The 23038-nt window shown below is 42.2% G+C and overlaps 1 protein-coding gene across 1 annotated transcript in view; it reads right to left on the reverse strand.

Moving 5' to 3' along the window:
* Window positions 1-1613: 1613 nt before the first annotated feature.
* Window positions 1614-23038, reverse strand: part of FBXO47 (F-box protein 47) — a 31732-nt gene continuing 10307 nt past the window's right edge. Inside the window, exons 4-11 of the mRNA XM_025363656.1 lie at window positions 22848-22924; window positions 19670-19747; window positions 16405-16513; window positions 11015-11191; window positions 9640-9786; window positions 8543-8685; window positions 4376-4535; window positions 1614-2475 (exon numbers count right to left, since the gene is read on the reverse strand). Coding sequence (XP_025219441.1) covers window positions 2360-2475; window positions 4376-4535; window positions 8543-8685; window positions 9640-9786; window positions 11015-11191; window positions 16405-16513; window positions 19670-19747; window positions 22848-22924 — 1007 coding nt within the window. The 3' untranslated portion in view covers window positions 1614-2359. The remainder of the gene's footprint in view (window positions 2476-4375; window positions 4536-8542; window positions 8686-9639; window positions 9787-11014; window positions 11192-16404; window positions 16514-19669; window positions 19748-22847; window positions 22925-23038) is intronic.

The following is a 23038-nucleotide window of genomic DNA, read 5'->3' on the forward strand; positions in this document are numbered from 1 at the left end:
GGATCATTCAAGGAATTCAAGGAAACTTTACAATGCAAAATTTCTTTCTCTAAGGAAATGAAATCTAGAATCCATTTACTAAAATATTAAAAATATTCACTATTGCCGGGCATGGTGACTTACACTTGTAATCCTAGCACTTTGGGAGGCTGAGGCGGGTGGATAACCTGAGGTCAGGAGTTTGAAATCAGCCTGGCCAACATGGCAAAACCCTGTCTCTACTAATGATACAAAAAAATTAGCCAGGTATGGTGGCACACGCCTGTAAGTCCCAGCTACTGGGGAGGCTGAGGCAGGAGAATCGCTTGAAGCAGAGAGGCGGAAGTTGCAGTGAGCCAAGATTACACCACTGCACTCCAGCCTGGGCAGCACAGTGAGACTCAGTCTCAAAAAAAAAAAAAAAAAAAAAATTCACAATCTATATTTAAATATTTCACTTTTTTTTTTCCTTATTTTTTCTTTCCCTCACAGGTAGTTGAAGAGGTATGTTCTTAACTTGGAATAACCAATGTTTTGATAAATCTATGCTTTGCAAGCATGTATAGGAAAAAAGAGAGGGGAAAATGAAAAATCTAAGGTATTATTTTATACTCTGATATCTGCCAACTTTTAATCTTTATAATTCAATTCCATTTATAATTCACTGAGGGTGAATTCTTAAATTGAGAAGAAGAAAATGAAACCAGGATAAAAGCAAGAACTTTGTTTTTGCATAAATATGCTAATGAAAAACTGGAGAAAAAAATTCCGGCCACCAATGGAATTACAGTTGGAAAACCCATCTAAGAAAGACAGTTAAACTTCTCACCCTGCAGAGATGAAGGTTAAGTGCCTTTACTACTGAAATATAATAAAATCCTGTTTTCACAATTTGTATTTTCTCCACAATTTTCACTCTTCCTCAGTCCTATTCATCTCTCACTGAGACCCTCTTACCAAACATTTGAGAATTTCCTACACTTTACACCCTACTTCTGCAGATACTTTCCATATCCTCTAGTGTTTCTTCCCTTCATCAGCTCCAAAGGTGAATTAAATCAAGAGCGTGGGTAAAGAAAGCCAGCCTCTGAGAAGTCCAGGTGGAAGCAATGTGTCTTCAGAAGTAAAGTGCTCAAACCCAAGGAGAAAAAAATGGGATGGGAGATCCAGGAGGACTCCAGCATTATTTCAGCCCTGTCAAGTACTATTATTATCTACTTTAATAGTAAAAGTAAAAGCAGTAGTGGCAGATGCTAGTCAGGCTGAAATAGTCCTGCAGCTTCTTGGAATCTATATACTTGAGTGAAGAGAACCGAACCCTACTCTCTCATGGGCTGCTGTAAACCACTCATACTTTTACTTTCCTTCGTCAAATCTCGTTTGTTTTGTTTTGTTTCTTTTTTTTTAGAAACAGGGTCTCACTGTGTCACCAGGCTGAAGTGCAATGGTGCAATCATAACTCACTGTAGCCTTCAACTCCTGGACTCAAGGGATCCTCCTGCCTCAGCCTCCAAAATTTCTGGGATTACAGGCTTGAGCCACTGCACCCAGCCAAATCTCACTTTTTAAGAGAGGGAGAAAAGCTTTAGGAAGAAGTAAAAACTATTTGTAAAGATTATTCCGGCAGCAGAACAGCTATTTTCTTTCATTTTGTTTTTCTCTTATTTGCTACATTTTATTTGAATCCCTAGTAAAAGATTTGATTGTATTGAGACAATATACACCTTCCTGTATGTATAGACCTTTTGTATGATTATCTTAAAGAAGGAAATATATGTCTGTCTCTCTCTCTCTATATATATATACACACACACACAGACATATACATATACTTTTTTATCTGTTAGTTCATGTAAAACATGAACAAAATATAATGTTCTTTGTAAGCATATGCCAAGAAGGTAGTAAAAACTGTGATTTGTATTCTACACATTCCAAAACACCATATTGCAAATCTTCACAAAACATTCTGGGCTATGTCTATACAACTTAAACAAAGTGAACACACATACTATTTAGTGAATTTGGGTCTAACTATAAAATGGAATTTTCTCTTGCTTCAAAAATCCACACATACAGGTTGGCTGGTCCCAGATTCTTGAACAGCTAACATTCTATTTTGGTTTGGTGTTAGGTTGACTAAAACCTGGAGAGGCAGAGCTTGTTTTCCAGAGAAATCTCAGTTCATTCTTGAGTTTGCCTGTTATTTTTATATTAATAACGATGTAAGTAGTTGCTTCTAAAATTCTATCCAGCTTTTGAATTCTTAGGTTACTTAGATGATAAAAAGTCCCATGGATGCTATTTTTTGAGTGAAAAAGTACCACTCCTCTAATCATTAGTTCAGTGAGGTTCTCTAAAGGCAAGGCTTTCTGAGGATTTAGGCAGACAGAGAAGTATTCATGGTCAAATACAGGACCTCTTTATGGAAGTTAGCCTGAGCATGTACAAGATGGAACAAATTCAGAAAGCTTCTGTCATCTTCATCACGGTCTCCTATATGCCATACATAGTAGGGAAAATAAAATGACAGTTAAAATTTTAAGTATATAATTTATTTTATTAATTAATATATTTTTTGAGATGGAGTCTCCCTGTGTTGCTCAGGCTGGAGTGCAGGGGTGCCATCTCGGCTCACTGCAACCTCTGCCTCCTGGGTTCAAGCGATTCTTCTGCCTCGGCCTTCCAAGTAGCTAGGATTACAGGCATGCACCACTACACCTGGCTAATTTTTCTATTTTTAGTAGAGATGATGTCTCTCCATGTTGGTCAGGTTGGTCTCAAACTTCTGACCTCAGGTGATCCGCCCACCTTGTAAGTATATAATTTATTTGAAACTTAAGATGTTCTAATTTTCCCTAGTAATACTTATTTATTTATTATTTTTTTGAGACAGAGTCTCCCTGTGTCGCCCAGGCTGAAGTGCAGTGGTGCGATCTCGGCTCACTGCAAGCTCCGTCTCCCAGGTTCAAGCGATTCTCCTACCTCAGCCTCCTGAGTAGCTGGGACTACAGGCACCCACCACCACGCCCAGCTAATTTTTTTGTATTTTTAGTAGAGACGGGGTTTCACCATGTTAGTCAGGATAGTCTGGATCTCCTGACCTCGCGATCCGCCCGCCTTGGCCTCCCAAAGTGCTGGGATTACAGGCGTGAGCCACCGTGCCTGGCCTTCCCTAGTAATATTTAAACAGAAGGCTTTTTGTTAGTGACTTTACTAAGTCAGGTTAACTACTGAAATCAAGGAATTATATAAGAAAAGTAGATCAGAAGTCAGAAGAAAAGGATGCTCATCCATGCTTTATTGCTTCTAACTTTGAGACCTTGGTAAGTCAGGTAACTTCTTTAAGCCTTAGTTTTCTCATGTAAAATAGAGTTAATTATCATGTTGGTTACTTAATAAAGCTGTAAAATAATATTTACAAATATATTTTTATGCTAGTGACAGTTGGTAAGTGAGCAAGTTAAATTTTTTTTTTTTTTTTTTGAGACGGAGTCTCGCTCTGTAGCCCAGGCTGGAGTGCAGTGGCCGGATCTCAGCTCACTGCAAGCTCCGCCTCCCGGGCTTACGCCATTCTCCTGCCTCAGCCTTCCCGAGTAGCTGGGACTACAAGCGCCCGCCACTGCGCCCGGCTAGTTTTTTGTATTTTTTAGTAGAGACGGGGTTTCACCATGTTAGCCAGGATGGTCTCGATCTCCTGACCTCGTGATCCGCCCGTCTCGGCCTCCCAAAGTGCTGGGATTACAGGCTTGAGCCACCGCGCCCGGCCGAGCAAGTTAAATTTTTTTGCTGTGCAAAATTGAAAGTGGTTCCTTTCAGAGCAGACTCTTCAACTTTATATTCTCCATTAAAACCAATACTAGATTTTTAAAGTGATGAAAGCCAGGAACTAAATATATTGCAAGGAAAAACAAACAAACAAACAAGAAGTCTGCTCCATTTATTGTTAATTTTTTTTTTTTTTTTTTTTTTTGAGACGGAGTCTCGCTCTGTCGCCCAGGCTGGAGTGCAGTGGCCGGATCTCAGCTCACTGCAAGCTCCGCCTCCCGGGTTCAAGCCATTCTCCTGCCTCAGCCTCCCGAGTAGCTGGGACTACAGGCGCCCGCTACCTCGCCCGGCTAGTTTTTTGTATTTTTTAGTAGAGACGGGGTTTCACCGTGTTAGCCAGGATGGTCTCGATCTCCTGACCTTGTGATCCGCCCGTCTCGGCCTCCCAAAGTGCTGGGATTACAGGCTTGCGCCACCGCGCCCGGCATTAATTTTTTTTTTAAAGTCAACATAGAAATAGCTTTTTTTTTTCCTATTCTTGGACTGTTAGAGAAAAATATCTCCATTTTAGGTGGAAACTAGAGCGCATTTTTATGCACACCTGTGCACCAAGTACATTCCTACTCACCAGACATAATTGATTGCAGCATTTCCATTATAACACATGCAAATGCATTTGCCACATTCTGCAGGAAGTTATTTCTTTCCATTGGAGTGCTAAAGACTTTGCAGACTTTTTGCATCATTTTAACTGTCCAATCCATGCAGTATAGTTCTTTCTCACACACCTGATTTAGACATATAAAGCATTGTAAACCTTCATGTGAAGAAAGCTATAGAATTTGAAAATGGTGAACAATGATGAACAATGATAGTTTGTGATTTTACATAATTTATGATACCTGACACCATACTGAGTCTATACATGGGAAATGCCCTTGTAACTAATACTATTTTGCTTTCAAATGGTACGATTTTAATGGGAAAAAAGTATGAAGTAAATACAAGCCTAATTTAAGATTATCATAGAATATTATTTACTAATGCAATACCTAATATTGAAAACAGGCCAGGCACGGTGGCTCATGCCTGTAATCCCAGCACTTTGGGAGGCCGAGGTGCGCGGATCACCTGAGGTCAGGAGTTCGAGACCAGCCTGGCCAACATGGTGAAACCCTGTCTCTATTAAAATACAAAAATTAGCCAGGCGTGGTGGCGGGCGCCTATAATCCCACCTACTTAGGAGGCTGAGGCAGGAGAATCACTTGAACTCAGGAGGCAGAGGTTGCAGTGAGCGGAGATCACACTGCTGCACTCCAGCCTGGGGGACAGAGCCAGACTCCGTCACACACACACACAAAATAAATATATATAATATATATAAAACAAATATATATATATATAAAACAGTTACTGAACATAGAAAAAAAGAATTCTGCTCATTTACTCATTCAATAAACATTTATTGAGCACCTGTCAGGAGCTGAAGATGCAATGAGAAACCATAAAGACATGGCTCTATTTTCAAGAAGTTCAATGAGGATGACAGACAAATGGGCAATTTCAATAAGCAAGAGAATTGTATGGTATTGTCGACTTTCCATCTTGAGAATTTTAGGGAATAAATTTCTTCATTATTGAAAAAATAAATATTTAAAGTAAATATTACATGTTCCTGCTAAAATTGACTGAAAAGTAAAAAGTTTCTTTACTAACATCCTTAATTGCCAATTTAACTCACATAGCCAAATAAATAATGCACATTATTAAAATAAACTGTATAGTAGTGTAACTAAATAATAGCACTGTGATAGGAAAGATCTATTGACTATTATGTGTAAAATACTGTACTAGGAACTATGAAAGAAATAAGTGACACAGCACTGGATTTCAAAGAGCTTGCAGTCTATTTTGGGAGATGACCTACCCCACACATACAGTGGCTTAAGCACACTAATAGTAAATGAAGATAGAGAAGACAAATCAGAGGCAATTCAGAGAACTTTAATGATCAGAATTGACATGTTAATAAGAGAAGGCTTTCTAGAGAAGGCTTCCCCACCCCTAGTGATTTTCTCTCCATTACATTTGCTATAGTGCTGCCAAAACGATCTGGAAAAACACAAAGCCAATTATGTCTCTCTCTTTCATAGAACTTTTCAGTAGCTCCCTATTAGAAAATGGATTGAAGCTCCACAGAATGGCCCACAAAACCCTTCCTTACCTAGCCTCTCCCTTCACGTCTAATCTCACCTCCTTCTACTCTTCTGCAGATTTTACCCTTCAGAAATCATACTCAGCTGCTTACAGTGTTCTGAATACAGTCACATGATCCCATTTTTCTTCTGCCTTGAATAACCTGCTGCCACCCTCTATCTGCCTGGTGAACTCCTACTTATTCATTTACTTATTTATTTTTTAGAGACAGGGTCTCCCTCTGCTATGCAAACTGAAGTACAGTGGTGTGATCATAGCTCACTGCAGCTTCAAACTCCTGGACTCAAGTGATCCTCCCGCCTCAGCCTTCTGAGTAGCTAGGACAATAGGTACACACCACCACACCCAGCTAGTTTTATTTTATGTTTTGTAGAATTGAGGCTTTCCCTATATTGCCCAGGATGGTCTGGAACTCCTGGCCTCAAGTGATCCTCTGGGCTCAGCCTCCCAAAAAGTTGGGATTATAGACATGAACCACTGCACTCAGCCTTTTACTTATTTTTTGAGATGGGATCTCATTCTGTTGCCCAGGCTAGAGTACAGTGGTGCTATCTTGGCTCACCACAGCCTTGACCACCCAGACTCAAGTGATCTTCCCACTTCAGCTCCTGAGTAGCTGAGCTCACGGGCACACATGCCACAACTCCTGGCTAATTTTTAAAATTTTTAAATTTTTTTATTATTTATTATTTTTGAGACAGCATCTCACTCTGTCACCCAGGCTGGAGTGCAGTGGCATGATCTGCTCACTGCAACCTCCGCCTCCCAGGCTCAAGTGATTCTCCTGCCTCAGCCTCCCGAGTAGCTGGGATTACAGGTACCCGCCACCACACCTGGCTAATTTTTGTACTTTTAGTAGAGTCGGCGTTTCACCACATTGGCCAGGCTGGTTTCGAACTCCTGACCTCAGGTGATCGGCCTGCCTCAGTCTCCCAAAGTGCTGGGATTACAGGCATGAGCCATCATGCCTGGCCAATTTTAAAAAATTTTTACTGTAGAGACAGGGTTTTGCTGTGTTTTCCAGGCTGCTCTCGAACTCCTGGGCTCAAGAATCTCATAATTGGGCCGGGCGCGGTGGCTCAAGCCTGTAATCCCAGCACTTTGGGAGGCCGAGATGGGCGGATCACGAGGTCAGGAGATCGAGACCATCCTGGTGAACACAGTGAAACCCCGTCTCTACTAAGAAATACAAAAAATAGCCGGGCGAGATGGCGGGCGCCTGTAGTCCCAGCTACTCGGGAGGCTGAGGCCGGAGAATGGCATGAACCCGGGAGGCGGAGCTTGCAGTGAGCTGAGATCCGGCCACTGCACTCCAGCCTGGGCTACAGAACGAGACTCCGTCTCAAAAAAAAAAAAAAAAAAAAAAAAAAAAGAATCTCATAATTTATGGCCCATAGTAAGCACTCAATACAAATTTGTGTTAAATAAATATTAAATAAATATAATATTTTATATATATGTATGCACGTGTGTGTGTGTGTGTGTGTGTGTGTGTGTGTGTTGAGAGGGGAGAGGGTCTCGTTCTGTTGCCCAGACTGGAGTACAGTGGCACAATCTTGGTTCACTGTAACCTTAAACTCCCAGGCTCAATCAATCCTCCCACCTCAGCCCCCTGAGTAGCTGGGACCAGAGATGTTGCCAAAATACCCAGCTAATTTTTGTATTTTTTGGAGAGATGGGTTTCGACATGTTGCCCAGGCTAGTCTCGAACTCCTGGGCTCAAGAGATCCTTCCGTCTCAGCCTCTCAAAGTGCTGGGTTTAGAGGTGTGAGCCATCCTGCCCAGCCTAAATATATTTTCAAGACTTTTTATTTTGAAACATTTTGACTATACAAAATTAGAGAGAATAATATAATAAACTCCCAGTATTCATTTCCCAGTTTCAACAATTATCAATCTTATTTCAACTCTATCTCCATTTACTCCCAAGTCCTCTACCCAACCCACCCCCACAGTGATTATTTTGAAGTAAATCAAATGGGATGCTTTTCTTAAAATTGATTTTTTTAAAAAAAGAATATAACTTAACAGAACTGTATAACGAAAATCCAGACTTGAAGTGGGGAGAGATTAATAGAAGGGATGATTCCAAATATTATAGTTCATGACATGTTTTAATATTGGGCCAGGTGCGGTGGCTCACGCCTGTAATCCCAGCACTTTGGGAGGCCGAGGCGGGTAGATCACAAGGTCAGGAGTTCAAGACCAGCATAGTGAAGCCCCGTCTCTACTAAAAATACAAAAATTAGCCAGGCATAGTGGCGCATGCCTCTAGTCCCAGCTACTCAGGAGGCTGAGGCAGGAAAATTGCTTGAACACGGGAGGCGGAAGTTGCGGTGAGCTGAGACTGTACCACTGCACTCCAGCCTGGGCAAAAGAATGAGACTCTGTCTCAAAAAACAAAATAAAACAAAACAAATGTTTTAATATTTTGAAAAAGAAACATTAAAAATATATACTTCAATACTCATTTTTATGAAATGTTTTTTGTCCACGTTTCAGTTCCTTAAGGGCAGCTCCCTGGTAGGTCAATTGTAGTGTTAAACAACTTGCTAGAGAAAAACTTATTTTTGCTTACCAAAGCTAAAAAGACTATGAGCCTTGCCAGTTCAATGGTCCGTCCATTCACAGCTTTACTAGCCATGAAAGTGAAACAGATGTTGTTTCCACTTAGCATTAGGAGACGTGCATTATTCTCTAGAAGCCACTCACGGGGAACCACTTTTATTAGAGAAAGAACAATTATTTAATGAGAAATCACACAACAGCTATAGTAAATACCATTAAGTACATGCAATATTTTATCACTTTATTGGAAATACAATTAGTGCCGAGGGAAATGCTAAAAAAAAAATGCTCTAGTTTACCAATTATGGCATTCAGTTAGAGACAGGTTATTGTCATGTCATGGAGACTCTTACAAATATACTAATAATATAATCAAAGCAATTCTCCTACACATATGTCAGCAGGCAAAGTGCTGTGCAAGGAAAGCATCCTTGTAAACTTTAGAATCTTAAAGGATTATGCAGGAATAGGAATAATTGTTTCACCTCTCCTTTACTTGCAGAAGAGGGCTTCTTACAGAACCTAGGAGGGTGTTTCTGAGAATTTACAACATGGGAGTAAGTGAGCTAATTAAAGGAAGAGGTTTTCAAATAATAATAATAATAAATGTTTATTTATAAAATCGGCAAGCAAAGGAAAGTAAGTTCATTATATGCATTCTTTTCAAACATAATGCCAAACTCTTTTTTTTTTTTTTTTTGAGACGGAGTCTGGCTCTGTTGCCCAGGCTGGAGTGCAGTGGCCGGATCTCAGCTCACTGCAAGCCCCGCCTCCCGGGTTCACGCCATTCTCCTGCCTCAGCCTCCCGAGTAGCTGGGACTACAGGCGCCCGCCACCTCGCCCAGCTAATTTTTTTTGTATTTTAGTAGAGACGGGGTTTCACCGTGTTAGCCAGGATGGTCTCGATCTCCTGAACTCGTGATCCGCCCATCTCGGCCTCCCAAAGTGCTGGGATTACAGGCTTGAGCCACCGCGCCCGGCCGCCAAACTCTTTGAATATTTTAGAGCATTCAGTGTTTCCAACAGACACATCATTTGTTACAATTTTATAACTGCATTTTAACAATAAACTTCTATTATTCTATGTTAGTAAATATATTTTTTTACCTGATAGTTCATCTACAAGACTGATAACATCATCTGCTGTCCACTCTTTAGTGCTAGCGTCATATAGTAACTTAATGGCATCAGCCAAACCTTTCAGACTGAATTCATCTGTAGGTTCTTCTATCATTTTCTGCCAAACCACCTGTCCTGAATTGAAACAAAAATGAGGCTATGACAGAATAGTTGGCTTTGTGATAAAGACTTGTTCAAAAAGGAAAGTGAATTGCATAATGGAATCCCATTACTTATACAAGCTACTTTCATTTTAACTTTCATAACAAGAAGTCAATTCTGGTAATAGTATAGATTTGAACATCTCTGGCCAGGTGTGGTGGCTCATGCCTGTAATCCCAGTACTTTAGGAGGCCGAGGTGGGAGGATCACTTGAGGTCGGGAGTTCGAGACCAGCCTGGTCAATATTGTGAAACCCTGTCTCTACTAAAAGTACAAAAATTAGCTGGGCATGGTGGTACACGCCTGTAGTCCCAGCTACTCAGGAGGCTGAGGCACAAGAATCGCTTGAACCCGGGAGGCAGAAGTTGCAGTGAGTGGAGATTGGGCCACTGAACTCCAGCCTGGGTGACAGAGCGAGACTATCTTAAAAAAAATATGTGTGTGTGTGTGTGTGTGTGTGTGTGTGTGTGTGTGTGTGTATGCTTCTTGGCCAGGCACAGAGGCTCATGCATGTAATTCTAGCACTTGGGGAGGCCAAGGTGGGACCCCAGGAGTTTGAGACCAACCTGGGTAACAAAGTGGGATCCTGCAGGAGATCAAGACCATCCTGGATAACACGGTGAAACCCCGTCTTTACTAAAAATACAAAAAATTGGCCGGGCGTGGTGGCTCACGCCTGTAATCCCAGCACTTTGGGAGGCCGAGGTGGGTGGATCACAAGGTCAGGAGATTGAGACCATTCTGGCTAACATGGTGAAACCCCATCTCTACTGAAAACACAAAAAATTAGCTGGGTGTGGTGGCGGGCGCCTGTAGTCCCAGCTACTCGGGAGGCTGAGGCAGGAGAATGGTGGGAACCCAGGAAGCGGAGGTCACAGTGAGCCGAGATTGCGCCACTGCATTCCAGCCTGGGTGACAGAGTGAGACTCTGTCTCAAAACAAGAAACAAAAAAACAAAAAATTAGCTGGGCATGGTGGCACGCACCTGCAGTCCCAGCTGCTTGGGAGGCTGAGACAGGAGAATTGCTTGAACTCGGGAGGTGGAGTTTGCAGTGAGCCGTGATTGTACCACTGTGTGCATGTGTGTGTGCGCGCACGTGTGCGTGTGTGTATAATATATGCTTCTTAAATATATATATATGCTTCCTAAAGTAAAAATAATGAGCCAGTTATGTTACACCCCTGAAAAATGGGTGCTCACCATCTTGAGGAGATATTGGCCCAAAGATGATATACAGTAATCTTGCCTGATTCACCATTGGCCATGGTTTTAATATCCGTGTCAACCAAAAAGCAGAATCACTTCGATGTGTCCAATGATCAAGGAGGACATTCCTACAGAAGAGTCTGATCCTTAACTCAAGTTTTCGGGCACTTCCTATGAAGACAAAAGAATTGTAAATCATTCTTTGTAGAAAGGCTGCTGTGCATATTGAATAGCGATCAAAGCAACTTATTAATCATTATGGTTAGTAATAGTAAACTAGGTTTCTAAACAGGAAGTAACCAAGAGATTATCTATTCTTTTTTTTTTTTTTTTTTTTGAGACGGAGTTTTGCTCTACCGCCCAGGCTGGTAGAGTGCAGTGGCCGGATCTCAGCTCACTGCAAGCTCCGCCTCCCAGGTTTACGCCATTCTCCTGCCTCAGCCTCCCGAGTAGCTGGGACTACAGGCACCCACCACCTCGCCTGGCTAGTTTTTTGTATTTTTTTAGTAGAGACAGGGTTTCACCGTGTTAGCCAGGATGGTCTTGATCTCCTGACCTCGTGATCCGCCTGTCTCGGCCTCCCAAAGTGCTGGGATTATAGGCTTGAGCCACTGCGCCCGGCCGATTATCTATTCTTAAACTCCCCTAACTTCATAATTTGTCTATCTACTTACTCTTACCTTCCTGATTTATAATCAATATTTTGAATAATGGGTCAATCAATCAAAAGACATGCTTAAGCTTACCAGACTCTTGTACAATTTTGGATTTAAAAATAAATAAATGCAGAGAAAGGTCAAAGACATACATCATTCATATACTTTGTACTGAAAGAGTCACTTCATTTTCCTTTATGAAAATTTTATGACCAGGTGCGATGACTCACACCAGCACTTTGTGAAGCTGAGGTGGGAGGATCACCTGAGGTCAGGAGTTCAAAACCAGCCTGGTCAACATGGCAAAACCCTGTCTCTACTAAAAATACAAAAAATTAGCCAGGTGGCAGTGGTGGCACATGCCTGTGATCCCAGCTACTCAGGAGGCTGAGACAGGGAGAATCCCTTGAACCCAGGAGACAGAGGTGGTAGTGAGCTGAGATCTCACCACTGCACTCCAGCCTGGGTGACAGGGCTAGACTTTGTCCCCCCAAAAAAGAAAATGTTATGTTGCTGTTGTTGATAGATATGGGGTCTTGCTCTGTTATCCAAGCTGGAGTTCAGTGGCATGATTGATCATAGCTCATTACAACCTTGAACTCCTGAGTTCAAGCAATCCTCCCACCTCAGCCTCCCTAGTAGCTGGGACCATAGGCTAATTTTTTGTAGTTACAGAGGTCTCACTATATTGCTCAGGCTGGTTTTGAACCCCTGGCCTCAAGAGACCTTTCCATTTTAGCCTCCCAAAGTGTTGAGATTACAAAGCATGAGTTACCACACTCAGCTACAAAAATTTTAGATTAACAGCCGGGCGTGGCGGCTCACACTTGTAATCCCAGCACTTTGGGAGGCTGAGGCGGGTGGATCACGAGGTCAGGAGATTGAGACTATCCTGGCTAACACGGTGAAACCCCATCTTTAGTAAAAATACAAAAAAGTTGGCTGGGTGTGGTGGCGGGCGCCTGTAGTCCCAGCTACCCGGGAGGCTGAAGCAGGAAAATGGGTGTGAACCCAGCAGGCAGAGTTTGCAGGGAGCCGGGATCACACCACTGCACTCTAGCCTGGGCAACAGAGCCAGAATCCATCTCAAAAAATTTAGATTAACATAGGACTACTTTTTCAAAAGCTTTATTGAGATATAAATCACATACCATACAATTTACCCATTTAAAGTTTGCAATTCAATGGATTTTAGTTTACTCACAGTTATGTGCAGCCATCATCATAGTCAATTTTAGAACATTTTCATCACTTCAAAAAGACATGCTGTTCTTTTTGCTATCATCTTGTTATCTCTCTGTCCTTTACCACCCCCAGCCCTAAGCAACCAATGCTCTACTTTCCATCTCCATGGATTTCCCTATTCTGGATTTTTTTCTTTTTCTCTTTTTTTTTTTTGAGACAGAGTCTTGCTCGTCACCCAGGCTGGAGTGCAGTGGTGCGATCTCGGCTCACTGCAACCTCTGTCTCCCGGGTTCAAGCGATGCTCCTGTCTCAGCCTCCTGAGTAGCTGGGATCACAGGCGCTTGTCACCACGCCTGGCTACATTTTTTGTATTTTTAGTAGACATGGGGTTTTGCCATGTTGGCCAGGCTGGTGTCGAACTCTTGACCTTAGGTGATCCACCTGCCTCGGCCTCCCAAAGTGCTGGGATGACAGGTGTGAGCCACCACGCCTGGCCCCTATTCTGAATTTTTATATGAATGAAATCATATAGTATGTGGCATTTTGTGACTGGCTTATTTCACCTAATACAGTGTTTTCAAGGTTCATCCATATTGTAGCATGTATCAGCACTTCATTCTTTTTTTTTTCTTCAACTTTTATTTTAAGTTCAGGGGTACATGTGCAAGATATGCAGGTTACACAGGCAAATGTGTACCATGGTAGTTTGCTGCACAGATCATTCCATCACCCAGATATTTATTTATTTATTTTTATTATACTTTAAGTTTTGGGATACATGGGCAGAACGTGCAGGTTTGTTACATAGGTATGTGCCATGGTGGTTTGTGCCATGGTGGTTTGCTGCACCTATCAACCCGTCATCTACATTAGGTATTTCTCCTAATATTATCCCTCCCCTTGCCCCCATCCCTCCATCACCTAGATATTAAGTTCAGCATCCATTAGCTATTCTTCCTGATGTTCTCCCTCCCCCAACCCCCACAGCACTTCATTCTTTTTAATGGCCAAATAATATTCTATGGTATGGATGTACTACTACATTTTGTTTATCTATTGACCCATTGATGGACATCTGAGATGTTTCCATCTTTTGGCTGCTATGAATAATGCTGCTATTAACATTCATGTAGGCCAGGCATGGTGGCTCATGCCTGTAATCCCAGCACTTTGGGAGGCTGAGACAGGCCCACTTGAGCCCAGGAGTTTAAGACCAGGCTGGACAACATGGTGAAATCCCATCTCTATAAAAAATGCCAAAAAAATTAGCTGGGCATAGTGGTATGTGCCTGTAGTCCCAGCTACTCGGGAGGCTGAGGTTGGAGGATTGCTTGAGCCCAAGAAGTGGAGGTTGCAGTGAGCTGAGATCGTACCTCTGCACTTCAGCCTGGGTGATAGAGCCAGACCCTGTCTCAAAACAAAACAAAACAATAACAACAAAACCATTCATGCACACGTTTCTCGGTGGACATATGTTTTCATTTATCCTAGGGCTATATACCTAGAAGTGAAATTGATGTATCATATAACTCTATGTTTAATCATTTGAGAAACTGTCAGACTATTTTGCAAAGTGACTGCACCATTTTACATTCCCGCCAGCAATATGAGGATTGTTGTCACATTCTCACTAACACTTATTATCTAAATCGAACTTTCTGATTCTAGCCATCCTAACGGAATGTGAAATGGTATATACTATTTCTCTGCTTTTCTGAGACAGTGTCTCATTCCATTGCCCATGCTAGAATGCTGTAGAGCAGTCATGGCTCACTGCAGCCTCAACCTTCAGGGGCTCAAGTGATCCTCCCACTTCAGCCTCCTGAGTAGCTGGGATTACAGGTGTGAGTCACCTTGCCCAGCCTATCACTGTTTTCTTTCGACAGCTTTATTGAAATATAATTTATATACCATACAATTCAACCATTTAAAGTGTGCAATTCAAAGGTTTATAGTATATTATCAATTTTTTTATATTGTGGTAAAATATAAATCACATAAAATTTGCCATTCTAACCATTTGTAAGTATGCAATTCAGTGGCATCATTTATATTTACACTGTTGTTCAACCACCACACTATTTCCAAAAGTTTTTCATCACTTCAAACACAAACTCTGTAACTATTAAGCAATAACTCCCCACTCTCCCCTGCCCTCAGCTCCTGGCAACCTCAAATCTACTTTCTGTCTCTATGAATTTGCCCGTTCTAGGTATCTCATGTAAGTAGAACCATACAATATTTGTCCTTGTGTTCCTGGCTTCTCTCACTTAGTATAATGTTTTCAAGGTTCACCCATGTTGCAACATATACCACATTTTGTTTATCCATTCACCTGTTTTGTTTTGTTTTTTTTTTTTCTGAGACGGAGGGCCTCCTCTGTCACCCAGGCTGGAGTGCAGTGACTGGATCATGCCTGCCTACTTTTTTTTTTTTTTTTGTAGAGATGGGGATCTTGCTATGTCCCCCATGCTGGTCTCTAACTCCTAGGCTCTAGTCATCCTCCCACCTTGGCCTCCTAAAGTGCTGAGATTATAAGCATGAGTCACTGCCCTCTGCCTGCCATGATTATTCATATACATGTCTCCTTCTGCACATTGTGGGAGTTTCTCAGAGTGAAACAGCTCGATATAAAGTTCTATAATTTAAAAATATGAAATATTTCTGGTATATAGAGAGGTTTACAGGATGCTATAATGAGCTCCTTTGTATCTACCAGCTGGCTTAACGAATAAAAGATCATCAATACAGTTGAAGCCCTCTTTCTCCAATCTCATACTGCTTTTCTACCTCACTGTCTTATTCAGTATTTATCATTCCCTTACATTTCTTTGTCCTTTTGCTATTATGTATGCCACAATTTATTTTTATTTTTATTTTTGAAAAGGGGTCTCTGTTGCCCAGGCTGGAGTGCAGTGGCTTGATCTTGGCTCAGTACAGCCTCAATCTAGTGGGCTCAAGCTATCCTCCCACCTCAGCCTCCTGAGTACCTGGGACTACAGGTACATGCCATCACTGCTGGCTAATTTTTTTTTATTTTTTGTAGAGACAAGATCTTGCTGTCTTGCCCAGTCTGGTCTTGAACTCCTGGCCTCAAGGGATCTTTCTGCCTCGGCTTCCCAAAATGTTGGGACTGCAGTTGTGAACCACGGCACCTGGCCTACTATTTATTTATTTATGGAGACAGGGTCTCACTCTGTTGCCCAGGCTGAGTGCAGTGGTGCGATCACAGCTCACTGCAGCCTCGACCTCCCAGGGTCAAGCGATCCTTTCACCTCAGCCTCCTGAGTAGCTGGGACCACAGGCACACACCACCATGCCCGGATAATTTTTTATTTTTTGTAGAGACAAGGTCTCACTATGTTGCCTAGGCTGCTCTTGAACTTCTGGACTCAAGTGATCCTCCGACTCTGGCTTCCCAAAGTGCTGGGATTTTAGGCATGAGCCACCACACCTGGCCAAAATTACTCTTAATTACATTTTTAAAACTCTATTTTTTCTATTTTAATCTCTGTAAATTATATGCAAATTGTAGTTTTTTACCTGGTTTGCTGCAGACAGCCATTTGCATCTTGCGGCAGAGATTAGTCAGTTCGCATAAGAAATTATAAACGCGATGGCACTCAAGTTCATCCCAACCTGCTGTTAAGGTCTGAGGAAAATAAAGAAAACATTGTGGATATTCAGACTATCAAGTCAAACCATAAGTCACACGAGGCATGGTGGCTCACGCCTGTAATTCCAACACTTTGGGAGGCCAAGGTGGGCGGATCACCTGTGGTCAGGAGTTTGAGACCAGCCTGGACAACATAGTAAAACCTCGTCTCTACTAAAAGTACAAAAATTAGCCAGGCATGGTGGTGGGCATGTGTAATCCCAGTTACTTGGGAGGCTGAGTCAGAATTGCTTGAACCTGGGAGGCGGAGCTTGCAGTGAGCCGAGATCATGCCATTGCACTCCAGCCTGGGTGACAAGAGCAAAGCTCTGTCACAAAAACAAACAAACAAACAAAACAGGCCAGGCGCGGTGGCTCACACTTGTAATCCCAGTACTTTGGGAGGCCAACATGGCAGATCATGAGGTCAGGAGATTGAGACCATCCTGGCTAACACAGTGAAACCCTGTCCCTACTAAAAATACAAAAAATTAGCTGGGCACGGTGGCACGCACCTGTAGTCCCAGCTACCTGGGAGGCTGAGACAGGAGAATCACTTGTTCCCGGAGGTGGAGATTGCAGTGAGCCGAGATCACACCACTGCACTCCAACCTGGGCAACACAGTGAGACTCCGTATCAAAAAAAAAAAAAAAAAAAAAACAAACAACAAGAACATAAGTCACTACTGCTTTATGAGTATAACTGTTTTTAGCACATGATCAAGGTGATGTGCAATTTTTACCCATTATGGAACTATCAAATTAATAACAAATTAACATAAACAAAACTTGGAAAGCTCCAAAATTCAGTTTCTTTTTGGTTGGAAAGGAAGTATCTTTTCAGATAACTTTTTTTTTTTTTTTTTGAGATGGAATCTCACTATGTTGCCCACGCTGGAGTGCAACGGACAGAACTTTTTTATTTGTTTGTTTGAGAAGGTTTAAATGGTACTGAATCCTGAACTTTGACAATGTGAGGCAAATAACCAAAACCCTGAACACAGTTTAGATATCTGACTTACAACCATGCTATGGCTTTAAGACTAGAGTAGAATCCCTTTGACACCCGCAGTTGTCATTTATGATATTGCTTATAAATGAGAATGATCCAATTTCAATGTGACAATTCTGAGCATTTATGTATGACTTTTTTTCCAGAGATGGGGTTTTACCATGTTGGTCAGGCTGGTCTTGAACTCCTGACCTCAGGTGATCGGCCTGCCTCAGACTCCCAAAGTGCTGGAATTACGGGTGTGAGCAACTGTGCCTGGCTATTTATGACTTTTGAACGTCAACAACCAAAAACCTTTTATTGGCTGGGCACAGTGACTCACGCCTGTAATCCTAGCACTTTGGGAGACCGAGGCAAGTGGATTACTTGAGGTCAGGAGTTTGAAACCAGCCTGGCCAACATGGTGAAACCCTGTCTCTACTAAAAACACATACATACACACACACACACACACACACAATAGCTAGGTGTGGTGGCAGGCCCCTGTAATCCCAGCTACTTGGGAGGCTGAGGCAGGAGAATCACTTGAACCCAGGAGGCCGAGGTTGCAGTGAGCTGAAATCGTGTCACTGCACTCCTGCCTGGGCGACAGAGCGAGACACCATCTCAAAAAAGAAAAAAAAAATTAATCTGGCTGGTCGTGGTGGCTAACGTCTGCAATCCCAGCACTTTGGCAGGCTGAGGCGGGAGGATCACCTGAAGTCAGGAGTTTGAGACCAGCCTGACCAACATGGCGAAACCTTGTCTCTACTAAAAATACAAAAATTAGCTGGGTGTGGTAGCACATACCTGTAATCCCAGCTACTTGGGAGGCTGAGGCAGGAGAATTGCTTGAACCTGGGAGGCGGAGGCTGCAGTGAGCCGAGATCGTGCTACTGCACTCCAGCCTGGGTGACAGAGTGAGACTCTGCCTCAAAAATAAATAAATAAATTAATTAATTAAAATTAATCTTATTCCCTGTGGAAGGACATATAAGAAACTGATAACTGATTACTTCTGGTGAAGGGAACTCAGTGGACAAGGAGAGAGACTAACTTTTTACTTTATACATTGTGTACCATTGTAAATGTACATGAATACATACATATGTATTACATGTCCCAAAGAAAGAAAGAAACAAGTAAAAAACAAAATTAAATAAGAAAAATCTGTCTTGGAAGAGGATTAGTAAGGGCTTAGACCCCTGCAATCTGGGTGAGTACGAGTTGGTGGCTGGTAGGCTGAGCACAGCAAGATTCTTACGGGTGCAGTGCCTGCCTCACAAGGTTGTTGTAAATGTAAATTAGTCAATACATGTTGTCGGGTGTGGTAGCTCACACCTGTAATCTCAGCACTTTGGGAGGCAGAGGTGGGTGGATTGCTTGAGGTCAGGAGTTCGAGACCAGCCTGACCAACATGTTGAAACCCTGTCTCTACTAAAAATACAAACAAATAATTAGCCAGGCGTGGTGGCGGGTGCCTGTAATTCCAGCTACTCAGGAGGCTGAGGCAGGAGAATCGCTTGAACCTGAGAGGCGGAGGTTGCAGTGAGCTGAGATCATGCCATTGTACTCCAGGCTTGGTGACAGAGTAAGACTCTGTCTCAAAAAATAAATAAATAAATAAATAAAAATTAATCAACACATGTAAACTACTTAGAACAGTGTTTGGCACATAGTAAGCTGAGTAAACGCTAATTATTATCTTCTTTGTTTACAATATAAAAGATCAGTCAAAATGTTCTTGAATTAATACAACTGATTACTAATATCACACCTTAAATAACTAGCCCAAGACTAAACTCATTATATAGATAGATATAGATACACGCATGCACACACACCATCCCATAATATTTCTAATCTTTACAACTAGTAGAAACTTTGAGGACACCAATTCTTCAGGAGGAGTAACCTTCATTCAGCATGTAGAATGGTTTGGGGGATAAATAAATGTCAAACATTTTTTACCACTGAGAAATTCAAAACGAAAATCTGAGATAGCAAACATTATTAGATTAATACATTCTCAAATCTTTATTTTATTTTGCTCTTTTTAAGATTATTATAACTTTATTAACCTATGAAAAGAGAGACTGGATATTCTATTTGTTAGCAGTTCCAAAGGTATCCCTTTTCTTCTCTGATTAAAAAAAATGTACCTGTAAAAACATGCCATAACATGTTAATCCTAAACACTGCATAGGAGCTGCACAGCCATTGAATTTAAAGCAGGAAACCTGTAAAGAGAACAATGTTAATACCTCCTTGTTGGTGAAACTATAGTTTGACAATAGTGGAACAATGGTTTGACATTCAAATTTAATGGAAATAAGCAAGAATTTTTTTAGCACCTATTCTGATCAGCATCGTGTTCCATAGGTGGGGATTATAAAAGTAGTATAAAAGTCTCAGCCGGGCGCAGTGTCTGACGCCTGTAATCCCAGCACTTTGGGAGGCCAAGGCAGGCGGATCATGAGGTCAGGGGATCGAGACCATCCCGGCTAACACGGTGAAACCCCGTCTCTACTAAAAATACACAAAAAATAGCCGGGCTTGGTGGTGGGCGCCTGTAGTCCCAGCTACTCCGGAGGCTGAGGCAGGAGAATGGCATGAACCCTGGAGGCGGAGCTGGCAGTGAGCCGAGACGGCGCCATGGCACTCCAGCCTGGGTGACAGAGCGAGACTCCGTCTCAAAAAAAAAAAAAAAAAAAATCTCTACTCTCAAAGAAGTTCACAATTTATTTAATAATAACAATAATTTTTTATTTTTATTTTTTATGATGGAGTCTTGCTCTGTCACCCAGGCTGGAGTGCAGTGGCATGATTTTGGCTCACTGAAGCCTCCGCCCCCTGGGTTCAAGCGATTCTCATGCCTTAGCCTCCCAAGTAGCTGGAATTACAGACACCTCCAGGCCTGGCTAATTTTTGTACTTTTAGTAGAGATGGGGTTTCACCATGTTGGCCAGGCTGGTCTTGAACTCCTGACTTCAGGTGATCCACCTGCCTCAGCCTTCCAAAGTGCTAGGATTACAGGTGTGAGCCACCGTGCCCTGCAAAGGTTTTATACAAGAAGTTATGAGGCTGGGCGCGGTGGCTTATGCCTATAATACCAGCACTTTGGGAGGCTGAGTTGGGTGGATCACTTGAGGTCAGGAATTTGAGACCAGCCTGACCAATATGAAGAAACCCTGTCTCTACTAAAAATACAAAAATTAGTTGGGTGTGGTGACAGGTGCCTGTAGTCCCAGCTACTTGGGAGGCTGAGACAAGAGAATTGCTTGAACCCAGGAGGCAGAGGTTGCAGTGAGCCAAGATCGTGCCACTGCACTCCAGCCTGGGTGACAGGGCGAGACTACATCTCAAAAAAAAAAAAACAAAAAAAAAGAAAGTTATGTTGGCCAGGCGTGGTGGCTCACGCCTGTAATCCCAGCACTTTGGGAGGCCGAGGCGTGGATCACCAGGTCAGGAAATCGAGACCATTCTAACATGGTGAAACCCTGCCTCTACTAAAAACACAAAAAATTGGCCGGGTGCTGTGGCTCACGCCTGTAATCCCAGCACTTTGGGAGGCCGAGGTGGGCGGACCACGAGGTCAGGAGTTCGAGATCAGCCTGACCAACATGGTGAAACTCTGTCTCTACTAAAAATACAAAAATTAGGCCGGGCGCGGTGGCTCACGCCTGTAATCCCAGCACTTTGGGAGGCCGAGGCGGGCGGATCACGAGTTCAGGAGATCGAGACCATCCTGGCTAACATGGTGAAACCCCGTCTCTACTAAAAATGCAAAAAATTAGCCGGGCGAAGCGGCGGGCGCCTGTAGTCCCAGCTACTCGGGAGGCTGAGGCAGGAGAATGGCGTGAACCTGGGAGGCGGAGCTTGCAGTGAGCCGAGATCGCGCCACTGCACTCCAGCCTGGGCGACTAAGCGAGACTCTGTCTCAAAAAAAAAAAAAAAAAAAAAAAATACAAAAATTAACTGGGCATGGGTGCACACGCCTGTAATCCCAGCTACTTGGGATGCTGAGGCAGAAGAATCACTTGAACCTGGGAGGCAGAGGTTGCAGTGAGCTGAGATCATGCCACTGCACTCTAGCCTGGGCAGCAGAGCGAGACTCCATCTACAAAAAAAAAAAAAAATTAGCCAGGCGTGGTGACACATGCCTGTAATCCCAGCTACTCGGGAGGCCAAGGCAGGAGAAGTGCTTGAACCTAAGAGGCAGAGGTTGCAGTGAGTCATGATAGTGCCACTGCACTCCAGCCTGGGCGACAGAGTGAGACTCCGTCTCAAAAAAAAAAAAAAACATATTTATGAATGTGATGCTTTAGGAAGAGTAATCTTGATTCAGCATACAGAATGCTTTGGGGAGTAATAAATTGGATGACAGAAAGGTCATCTGGGAAGCTGCAATAATAATACAGACCAGAATTCAATGTAAATGCTGACACGAAAAAGTTGGCAGGGCAAGGTGGCTCATGCTTGTAATCCCAGCACTTTGGGAGGCCAAGGTGGGCAGATTGCCTTAGGTCAGGAGTTCAAGACCAGACTGTTCAACAGGGCTAAACCCCGTCTCTACTAAAAGTACAAGAATTAGCCAGGCATGGTGGTGGGTGACTGTAATCCCAGCTACTCGGGAGGCTGAGGCAGGAGAATAGCTTGAACCCAGGAGGTGGAGGTTGCAGTGAGCCGAGATCACGCCGCTGCACTCCAGTCTGGGTGACAAAAGCGAGACTCTGTCTCAACAACAACAACAACAAAAAGAAAAGAAAAGAAAAGAAAAAGTCAGTGTATCAGAAACAGTAGATACCACTGAGTGTTGAACTGAACCATCAAGAGTTGGACGTATACTTGGATTTGTATATAAAAGTCTTATAAAGAGACTATGCTCAAACATATTGATATACATTTCCAAGTCTATTATCATAAAATGTTTGTTGTTTTATATATTAAAAACACTTTCCTATGTTTCTATACATTTAAACAATAAAATTTCAACATTCAGAAATTATTTCACTTTAATACAATATCTGAATCACTACTTTAAAACTTCCTTAGGATTTGTATGAGGTGTAAAATACACTTTATACTCTAAGAAACCTAATAAACTTCAATGATGTGCTTAGTTATATATGAAAATGGTTTTATAATAAGTGAAAGATTACTATATTTTGACATTATATAATTTCTAAGTACTTGGTAAAATATTAGACTATCATAAATCAATTTTTTAGTGCTAATTCATGAAATTCTACTAATACAGAGTAAAATGAGCATGAGATAATAAAATAATATCTTTACTGGAAATCAAGATTGTAAACTAATTTAGAAGTATGATCTTACTTCTGTGAGTATCTTGTGAATGTACTTTAGCCTTTCCTTGGTGGGTAGCAGCAATGTACATCTTTTAAACAGTAGACCTAGGAAAGTAAAGAGACATAAGAAAAAATGACAACAATACAATTAAGAATATCAATAGAGCACAGAATAATGTTTCCTGAAAGTCAAGTATGGTATATCACAGTGGACTATGA

This window comes from Theropithecus gelada, chromosome 16, assembly GCF_003255815.1.
Source record: "Theropithecus gelada isolate Dixy chromosome 16, Tgel_1.0, whole genome shotgun sequence".
Classification (NCBI taxonomy): domain Eukaryota; kingdom Metazoa; phylum Chordata; class Mammalia; order Primates; family Cercopithecidae; genus Theropithecus; species Theropithecus gelada.